Source organism: Carassius gibelio, chromosome A12, assembly GCF_023724105.1.
Source record: "Carassius gibelio isolate Cgi1373 ecotype wild population from Czech Republic chromosome A12, carGib1.2-hapl.c, whole genome shotgun sequence".
NCBI classification, from domain to species: Eukaryota; Metazoa; Chordata; class Actinopteri; order Cypriniformes; family Cyprinidae; genus Carassius; species Carassius gibelio.
Window position 1 is genome coordinate 8,007,676 of NC_068382.1, and position 10,741 is coordinate 8,018,416.

General features: G+C 38.0%; 1 protein-coding gene across 2 annotated transcripts in view; it reads left to right on the forward strand.

The window, feature by feature from the left end:
* si:ch211-173d10.4 (putative carbonic anhydrase 5) overlaps positions 1–10,475 on the forward strand; it is a 30,745-nt gene extending 20,270 nt beyond the window's left edge. Inside the window, exon 10 of one of the 2 annotated variants that reach the window (XM_052611030.1) lies at positions 10,375–10,475. In XM_052611030.1, the coding sequence (XP_052466990.1) occupies positions 10,375–10,393 (19 nt within the window). In that variant the 3' untranslated portion in view covers positions 10,394–10,475. Of the gene's footprint in view, positions 1–10,168; positions 10,304–10,374 lie in introns of those variants that run through there. The other variant, XM_052611031.1, reaches the window with a different exon arrangement.
* The last annotated feature ends 266 nt before the right edge of the window (positions 10,476–10,741 follow it).

Here is a 10,741-nt window from a genome sequence, read left to right on the forward strand (position 1 = left end):
GTCTAAATAAGTCAGAAAAAACAAGTCAGTTCATTTATTTGTTGTCTATTTGTTTGTATTTGCCCAACTAACTAATGGGAGTTTGACTCCTAATCCTATGGTTGTGGGTTTGAGTCTTGGGCCGGCAATACCACAACTGAGGTGCCCTTGAGCAAGGCACCGAACCACCAACTGCTCCCCGGGCGCCGCACCATAAATGACTGCCCACTACGGCGGGTGTGTGTTCACAGTGTGTGTGTGTGTGTTCACTGCTCTGTGCGTGCACTTTGGATGTGTTAAATGCAGAGCACAGAGCACAGAGCACACTGAGTATGGGTCACCATACTTGGCTGAATGTCACGTCACTAAGCTGTGACCTGAATAGCCAATGTAGCAGAATAGCAATGCAATTGTTTTAATTATTAATTATTTAATTAGCAATTCTTTATTTTTACAGGACTGTTTACAATTCACATTGTCCCAAAGCAGCTTCACAGAAAATAATAGGTGCAAAAATTAGAGCCATTACTCTAACCAAATCCTAAATTCATGTTTTAGGCCATTTTGTTGAATACTGTGAGGTTTATGGACATGTCTGTGTATGTTTTGCTCCCTGTGACTGTCTCTTGATTGTGTTAATTTGATCCCAGGTGTACCTTGTTTTTCCCCAATTATGCTGCCTTTAAAAGCCTAGTCTATTCAGTTCTTGTTTGTTGGGTCTGCTCGTGACGTTGATGTGTTTTCTTGCTGTCTCTTGTGTTGATATTCCCTGTGTTCCATGGATTAACCCTCTGAAGTCTAGGGGGTTTTTGGGGCCTGGAAAAAATTTGACATGCCTTGACTTTTGTACTTTAAGTTGCTTATAAATATATTCATGGCTAAAATCTGAAAACACTGTATTCAGCATAAACTGGACTACAATTATATATATATATATATAGAGAGAAAACAGCGTTTATGCTTGGTTAATGAAAAACTAAAATTTTGAAGTCACTGAAATAATACAACACATACAGAACATTTGTTCACAAGACTGTCACACCTGGAGATTTTAGCCTAGAATTTTCACTTCAGAATGATGTGGAAATCATCTTGTTTACTCACTCACAGAAAACAATAGATTGATTTAAATTTTCTAAGAACCTTTTTGTTTGTAAAAGTCATATACGTGTAGGTGTCAACTATCATGAATATTATTGTGATTTACACCTGAGAAGACAAAGGCCTGCATAATGAGCTGGTTAAAAAAGTAATTTATTAATTTTCAGTAAATTATCAAATTTTTTTCATTTCACAAAAGTTTTTTAGAGAAAAATATTATTTCATTCAGAATAGACATAACAAATGTAGACACAGAATGTTTACAAATATTAGGCTATAATAAACACTGTAAACATACAGTAGCTAGGCTATTTGGCATTGAAATACATCGCGGATAGGGAAACATTTGATTTTGTGTCGAATGAGATACCCAATGTTGGTTTCAGTTTAGTTTTAGTCTAAATTAATTAGTTTTGGTTTGTCGTTAATATTGCTAGCTTCTTATAGTTGTAATTCTTGTTATTTTCTAAATACTCTTAATTGAAATGATTTGTTGTGGAGTGAGGGGAACTAAAATAGTTATTTTTCCTAACCGATGCTCCTTAACCCATTATTAACCATTTACCGATAAGATTATTTTGAATAATAATAATTGAAAGTAAAAACACTATATAATAAATAAAATTTTAGCATCCAGATACGTCGGGAACATGGAAACATTTGGATTCGTGCCGAATGAGAGATGTAGGCATCAGCTTCACCTTAGATTAATTTGTTTTTGGATTGACTTTTTCATAGCCTAAACTTTAGAGGATTTGTTTTGGAGAGAAACTAATAACTGTTTTTAGAATGTTTGTAAACATTTTACTTTAGACTACACGCATTTTAGCCTTCATTATTTCGGAAAGTAATAGGGCGACTTGAGCAAAGGTTGTCTTTTTTGTTTTTTGTTTTCACTCTCAAAACATAATCTTACAGTTTTTTTACAATCACTTTTTCAATAATCACTTTTTATAATCATTTTTCAAAACTCTAGACACAAAACTCAAAATGGTTATCACTTGTAACACAGGCTGTCTAATGTTCAAAACATTGCCTTGCGCATTCACATCTTTAAAGAAATCTTGCACTTGCACAATCATTGGTTAAAAACACAAATTTACTGTGAAATACCATTGAAACATAACTATAGATCACCCACACACAAGCAACCAATGGTTTCACTGTGTCATTGTTCGTACAGTCATTAAATATTGTAGAACAAAAGAGGTGATACAGGTTTCATTATGGTACTACATGTACAGTTAATACATCTCTGTAAAAGTACTGCAGTAGTAGAGAGAATACTATAGACACAGTGGAATCATTGAACAAAGTTTGTAATATATTGATGCAAAACACTACAGTACAATCACACCATAGGTTTATTTGAATCAAAGCAAAAATAATTAGCTTTGAAATAGAAGAGAAAAGACAGTACTGTAAAACATCAAATGCAGAGTTCTTCAACTTGCTTGCTTGTATTGTAAGAAACAAAACAGGAGTGATTACTGTACGTCTACACTGTCATCAACTCTGTGTTGTGGATTTGGCCACAGGTTCTCATCTACATCACAATGGATGTTTTCATTAGTCAAACATCTTGGAAAAAACCTTCGGGCATGGTGAATCAAGGCCTGACACTGGTCTGCTGTGATTTCATTTCAGGCTGTTGCTTCCACTGTCTTGGTCCATGGCCTTGTCCTCTGCCACGTTCCCCCACACCTCTCAAACGAGGCCCATGACCACCTCTCAGAAGGGGGGCCTGTCCCCTGCCATTCCTTTGACCAACACGTCTTCCTCGTCTTCCTCCCACCACTGCTTGACCTCCATTGTGACCTGGATCACCTGTTGGCTCCATGTTACGTATAACTATACTCTTGGAATTGGATCCCAATCAACTCTTCACTATTTACTCATTCCACAGTGTGCACTCAATCAGAGTTGGCAGAATTGGACAAGCAATTACAAGGGCCTGCATCTATACAGTGCAGTACTGTCAATACTGTAAATAGTCTGAAAAAGTGGTACAGTATTTGGGGCGATAGACACAGTGTCTGATGAAGCATTATGATGAAATATTAGGCTACATCCATGGATATTGTAGTCTAATTGGTTTATGCTCCGCGCTAATTGGTGACAATGAATCTCTTTATCTTGAAACGTTCATGATTTACAGTAAACATGGCAGATTATTTGTCTGTTTCCATACAACTATGCATTAAGAGTAATGCAACAGTTTCTTATCATTTTGAGCAGTTGTATCAATTGATAGTTATCATTGTAAGGAAATGAATAGACACTCATTTGAAATGTAATGTGTGAATTGCCTTTTGAAATAGTAGCACTTTGATGTTAAGTTGTGTCATATTGAACAGGTGATTTTTGTTGAATGAACAAATGATCTAAGTTTTATGTGGATTGCATCCAAGCAATTGAGATAAGGGTTAGAGTTTTGAAAAATATGCATTTTGATCATTGGTTGTGAGTTTTGTGCCTAGAGTTGTGAAAAATGACATCAAGGTTCTGAAAATAGTAACAAAGTGATTGTAAAAAACTGTATACAAGTGTTAGTTTGTTTTTAACAATGCAGCAAACATTTTAAAATGTTTTTAAGTTGCTTACATTTGGCGAAAATCTGGAGAAGATGATCCTGTATTGGTTGTGACTAAACGTTAGATCTCTATTTTTTCCTTTTCTGTTTGAGTAAAGAAAACGCTATAACTTATTATTATTATTATAGGCAAATTATAGGCAAAGAATATTGTTATTAAAAAATAATATTATTAACTGGCATTTCTTCCACCCGAACCGGTTTCGGAATGGTAATAATATCAGAGGAATGCAGAACAGAAATGTAAAAATATTGATTCTGCTCGGAGTGAACCGATTTTTAGTTTTCAAGTCCTGGTATGGTATACCCAGGGTTTACGTAAGTCAGAGCCCATCAGAGTGGAGTTGACTGGAGTTTTGTAGTCCTTTGTTCTTTTATTGTTTATAGCTTTACTGTATCACAGTGTTGTAATTTGCAATACCTACAGATTTGCCTTGGAACATTTCTTTGACACAGAGTCCTCACAGAAGTCCTTTATTTATTTATTTTTTTTTTTTTAATTTGGTTAAATATAAGCTTTGTGCAACACTTCTTTATATTATGAAACTCGATATGTATTAACAGTATTTTCTTTTCTTTTTCTTTTTTTTTTTTGCAATGTATTTTTCTGTAATTGTGATCACAGGGGATCATACAGTGCAGGGACAACTTTGCAAGTATATGCCAAAGAATTACAGAAGTTTCTTGACTCCTGCCCACAGATGAAAGAAAAAATTGAGAGAATGAAGAGAGCATGAATAGGCTGTTGCCTATTAAAAATAAATGTATAATATGATGCACTTTTTTTTGGTTAGTTTTTTTTACTGTTCTTTGTATAAGTGGATGTAAAAAATTTTTTTTTTCTGCATTCTAGTTCTATTTTTTTTTTAAATTCGTAAAAATGTATTTAAATAATAAAAATATTTATTTGTTAATTTAGGTTCTTTGGACCTTGCATATAAACGATGTAAAACAGTTTATTGTTACTAACTTTGAAACACATCTATTGTAACGTAACTAAAATTGTTTAATGTTCCACTGACACAGTAAGTACAAATAACAAGAAGGTAATAAGGGTTCGCTGTAAATTACCGCCCTCGGATGTTACACCTACAAAGTAACTACACATAACAAGAAGGTAACAAGGGGTCACTTTAAATTACAGCCCCCAGAAGTTATACTTACACAATAACTACATATAAAAAGGATGCATAAAAAGGATGTTTGCACAGTGGTTAAGAAAAATGTTGTAGTACATTTTATTCTAATTGCCTCAAACAACATATGGAAGCCCAATGTGCACCAACAGCACTACAGGTATCAAAAAACATCAATTATACAGTAATCATATATGTGTTGTGTATTATAATGTTATATTTGTATTCTATATCCTGGGAGTAGGTGGAAACAGGTAATCTAGTTTCCACTGTATACTGCACCTGGACAATAAAATGCTGCATACGTGACACGCTGCTGAGATGACCATAAGTAATACTCTTTCATCAGGTCAATTATCATATGGAAATTTTTAAACCAAATCATATCAGAAGCTCATTGCAAAATTACCCCATACTTTCAGCTGAGTTGTTCAGTAATCTCCATGATCCCTCTTAAAAAAATAAAAATAAAAAAAATAAATAAAAACAACAACAACAACAACCAAGTAAATACTATATATTATATTCTTTAATAATGTTTTATAAAAACTACAGTGGTTTTTAACTTCACTATAATTACTTAATTATGGTATACTATAATTTACTATTTATATCAATTTCATGTTAAGATGAATGTAATGAAAGATGTAATAATACCATAAGTACACAGTACATGGTGTAAAAATATGCTGCATCATTTTGTGTTGTAACAATAATGTGTTCTAAATAATATTGTTGCCTAACACAGTAGGTCATAAATACCACGTAATTTTAGAATAGTTACCTTACTAATGAAATATTACAGTATTAATACTTTTAATTTTCCATGCCAATACCCCCTTATTCCCCAAACGTTGCACATTGTTTCCATTTACGTACACGTGTGCTCATCTGTAGGTTATGCTTATGCGGAAAATCACGGTCTCTACATACCACGTAATTTCAGATTAGGGCCGATTAGCTTTAAAAAAACTTAAAAACTCAATAAAAAAAAAAAAAATTTTTAGGTTATTACCCCTTATTCCCCAAACGTTGCATATTGTTCCCTTATAGCTAAGAGTTGGTACTGTAGAGGTACTCCATAGTTACAAATAGGTACGCTGTAAATTCTGTTTAATTACATGGTACATTGCGGGCTGTAATCTAAATACGGACCAATTATCTCCAGAAAATACCAAGAAAGGTTAAAATAGCTGTCAACCAAATAGACCCTAATTGGATTAATAAATTGCCAAATAATGTAATTACTTAGATAAAAAGTTAATCGACTGATCCCTAATAATAATAGAGCAGGGGTGCCCAAAATTATTCAATGGATCGTTGTTCTCTTCTGGCAAAAGTCGACGTCACCTCTGCTTCGAAGTTATGCCTATTCATCCTAGGTGGTGGTGATAGTATTACGTATCGATTATAGTCAAGATGATATTAGACTCATTCTCCTATTATTGTATTTTATTATCATTATTAGGCGGCGTACTATAATTCAGCTACCAAACTGCTCCGTTATTCCAGAGAACCGTTCATGCACTCCCCCCACCCACAATTGGGCCGGACCGAATTGTGGGTGGGGGGAGTGCATGAACGGTTCTCTCTCCACCTTCAATACCTCGACTTAGGTGCCCTTGAGCAAGGCATCGAACCTCCAACTGCTCCCCGGGCGCCGGGCGCCGCAGCATAAATGGCTGCCCACTGCTCCGGGTGTGTGCTCACAGTGTGTGTGTGTGTTCACTGCTCTGTGTGTGTGCATTTCGGATGGGTTAAATGCAGAGCACAAATTCTGAGTATGGGTCACCATACTTGGCTGAATGTCACTTCACTTTCATTTCATGCTTGCCCGTGCTTGCAAGGATGATTCGAGCCTGTAGGTGGTGAAGAAGTCTCAATCCACAAACAGACGTACATCGTCTGCAGATACAAGGTATTTCATTGCACTTTAACAAGTTATCTGGTATGCGCAATATTTTAAATAAGCCTCACTAACTAAGTTTAATGCCACAGTTATGTTAGAATGTATCTCATTCTTTTGTTTCTGTGGTGTTGTGTCAGTCTCATCATGAGGCGCATGGTCCAGAGCGCGTACGCCCAATACATCAGTTTCAACTAAACCTTACTCCAAATATATTTACCTGTTTTGAATACCATATTTAACATGTTCGTTTACGTCCATATTAGGGTTTAATTGTTGAACTTTAAATGAAATCCTCTATTGTTTCACCATTGACCGATTTCCAGATTATTTAGATAGATAACTTCCATGTGCAGATGCGGCAAATTTTTCACAAGACAGGCGAGATGACAGTAGTACACGATTACATGAACTAGCTGTTTTAAATATAATAATTTTATATTTAACATCAGTTTATCAGTGCATCTGAAAGTATATATTCTTTTAGACTATCGGTGATTCCATAGGCTTTCTTTCTTTCACCTGCATGGTATAAAACAGCAAAAAGTCATGCCATGACAAGAACAGAGTCTCTCTCTTCCTCCACCGAAGCATGATTACATCGTCGATACGTATTGTCGATCTCACGTACCGACGAGATGACGATTGACAATGGCCATATCGCTGATTCATGGCACTCATCTGGGGTATACTGGCACAGGAAATTCTATTTATTTTTTGTACACTTCATTTTTCAAATACAATGACTGCACCAAGATTTTCTGAGTTGATATCGGAAGCAGCTCATGGGATTCGTTAAACAATTATGCAGTAATCCTCATAGCATCTACCCTTTAGACAACCAAATTGTTCTTAGTATTGAACCCCTGTCAGGCACTGCAAGAGTGCTCCCGGTTGATCCAAACTTTGCCTTTTCCGTTAAAAAAAAAAAAAAAAACCTCCTTCACTGTCTGGCCAAATACTGGCCATGCAACTTTACCTTTCTGTCTCATGTTCGGAGAGGCTTTCCCGTTTGATGTCGTGAGTATTTACCTCCCATCAGACGTCGGTGAGAGTCTACCGTCTAGACCACATTACTTTTTCCTTTCTACAGTCGGCGAGGCTTACCCATTCGACGCCCTGAGTATTGAGCTCCTGTCGGATGTTGGTAAGAGTCTCACGGCTAGACAACTTTTTTCATCCCTTGGTCAAAAAAGGCTTACCCATACGATGCCGTCAGTATTGAGCTCCCATGGGATGCTGGCGTGAGCCTCCAGGCCACACACCCTTACCTTTTCCTCCTACAGTCAGCGAGGCTTACCCGTCCAATGCCTAGAGTATTGAGCTCCCATCGGACGCCGGTGAGAGCCTACTGGCAACACAACTTTACCCTTTCCGTCTTACGTCCGGAGAGGCTTTCCAGTTCAATGCCTTGAGTATTGAGCTCCCATCGGACGTCGGCGAGAGCCTCCCGGCTAGACAACCTTACCTTTTCCTTTCTACGGTCGGCGAGGCTTACCCGTTCGGTGCCTTGAGTATTGAGCTCCCATCGGACGTCGGTGAGAGTCTCCCAGCCACATAAACTTTACTTTTCCATGCTATGGTCGGGGAGGCTTACCCGTTCGGTGCCTTTATTACTGAGCTCCCATCGGATGTCGGCGAGAGTCTCACGGCCACTTAACTTTTGGTTCTTGTTTGACGGGTGACAGTATTCGCTGTACGACGACAAGAGTCTCCACCTCCCGCTAAACTCTGTCCAAATCTTTTCCCCCTGCCTGGTGAGGCTTACCCGTTCGATGTTCTGAATCCTGATGTCCCATAGGATGCTGCGAGAGCCCGCGCAGTCGGGTTTTCCTCTTCCCGCTCCCCGGCCGGCGAGGCTTACCTGTCTGATGCAGTTGAGTATTGTGCTCGTGTCAGGTGTCGGCGAGAGTGCTCCCGGTTGGGTTTTCTTTTCTTGCTGCCCACAAACAGGTCTTATCCATCTGATGCCGTGAGTATTGATCTCCCGTCGGGTGTTGCAAGAGTCCTCTTTGTCGGCGGCCCAAAGCCTGTTTATCTGCTCAACTGAGAGGACCTACACATCCGTCGTCCTGAGACTTGATCTAAAGTCGGAGGCTTCATGGGTCCTCTCGGTCAGTTATCTGCCCTGGTTGCCCACTGACTAGCAGGGGCTCATCAGCCAGTAGGGCCCGTACGCCAACACTGTGACCTATTCCAGTTGAGGCAACTCGGGCCCTCCTGGTCGGGCTATCCAATCACGTTGCTCCTCCGCTATCGGCCGGTAGGGCTCATCCGTTCCAATGCAGTGAGGTGCTCCGGTTGTGCTATGGCTCGAGCCCTCCCGACCGGGCGCCCCAAATCACGTAGTCCGATACAAGCAGCCGGTAGGGCCTATCTCTCCAAATAGGTAAAGATCCAGTGAGGAGATGAGACAGGAAGAATCAGGAACGAGAAACCAGGTATACCACAGGGAGCTTCAAACAATGACCTGACAAACACAAGATGAAAGACAGGGCAATATATAGGGAGCAGGTAACGAGTGGCAGCTGTGGCTGATGAACAATTAACGGAGACGCCCACATGAAATGATCTGGGCTGAGGAGAGACACACAAAACTCCACCAACACAGTGATTAATAGAGACGACGGTTTTACCAACCATGACAATTTGCTGCTGGGGTTTATTTGTATGTTCCTTTTAAGTTACCCTGAAGTATGAATTACTTACTGTACTTGTATCCTTTGAGTGTTTTGTTCTTTTTTTTTTAAAAAATCTTTTTCTTGGTTTTTATGCTGGCATCCAACATTTGTAATGTTATTATTGCAAAAATATATTAAAAATAAATAAATAATAAAAATAAATAAATAAATAAACTTAGCAGAACTAAAGTGGAATTAAACTTGACATTAGTGGTCAGAAGAGAGTAAGATATGAAATAGTTTTTTTTTTTTCATTTATGTGGTGTTGTAAATATATACTTTTTATAAATAAACCTTTTTTTTTTAACGGAAATATAAAAAAAACTTTGATTGTTAATAATTGTTTAAACACATCACCAGTCTTTAGCCTACAGAGGGAATCTCATATCTGCTTACATAACATTGCTTGATTGACAGGTCCACATGTGTTTGCTGCTCAGGTGATGTGTAGCCTATATCATTTGTTCTATCTTGTTGTCATATTACCGTCATGTTGTCTCCAACATATCCCCCATTTCCCTCCCTCTTTCAACACTCTCTTTCCTCTGTCATTGACTTTTATCACACTCATCTCTTAAAGAATCCTACACATCTGAACCAAATTCCTTTGGCAGCAGGTGCAGAGCCCTTGTGATTTGAACGTGACCACATGCACACGCGCCTCTGCTAAATCAGTGCAATCAGTAAAATGATGAATGTTGTCATATCTTTTTCCAGGTCAGCTCCTTGTGACTTTTTTTTCTCTTTCACTTTTTTTTTTTTTTTCCTGCAGCTGCTCAGGTTCCCAACACAAATTTCCTTTGACAATGTGTACCGGCCACAGCAACAGCTGAACAATCGCGTGGTCTATTCTTCCACCACTCTCAACCGCAGGTGACTGTTCATTTGAAATGTATGCAGTATAGTGTGAGCCATAAATAAGATGAATTAGAGACCTATAATGAACTAGACCTGTCTTTTCCTCCATATTTACTTCAGGTCACACAGGAACAACTGAGCACATCCTACAGCACCCATCCAATCAGGGACCCTAATCTGAAAATTATGCATGTCATTTAAATACAAAAGCTTTTATTTTACTCAGTCAGAAATTCTTGCCAATTTAAAAAATATTGTTACATTATTGATGTATTTTAGTATATTCTAGGACAAAAAGATTAAAGAAAAGAAAAGCAAAGACATTGCTCTAAAGATATTGCATTTGATATTGTAATAATATAACCTTCGTAATCATCGGGAAGAAGGAGGCGGGAACCGGCGCACAATCAAAACACTTTAATAATTCAAAAATAAATACAAAACGGCGCACCAGCCCCTCACGGACGACTGGTGCGCATAAATAAAA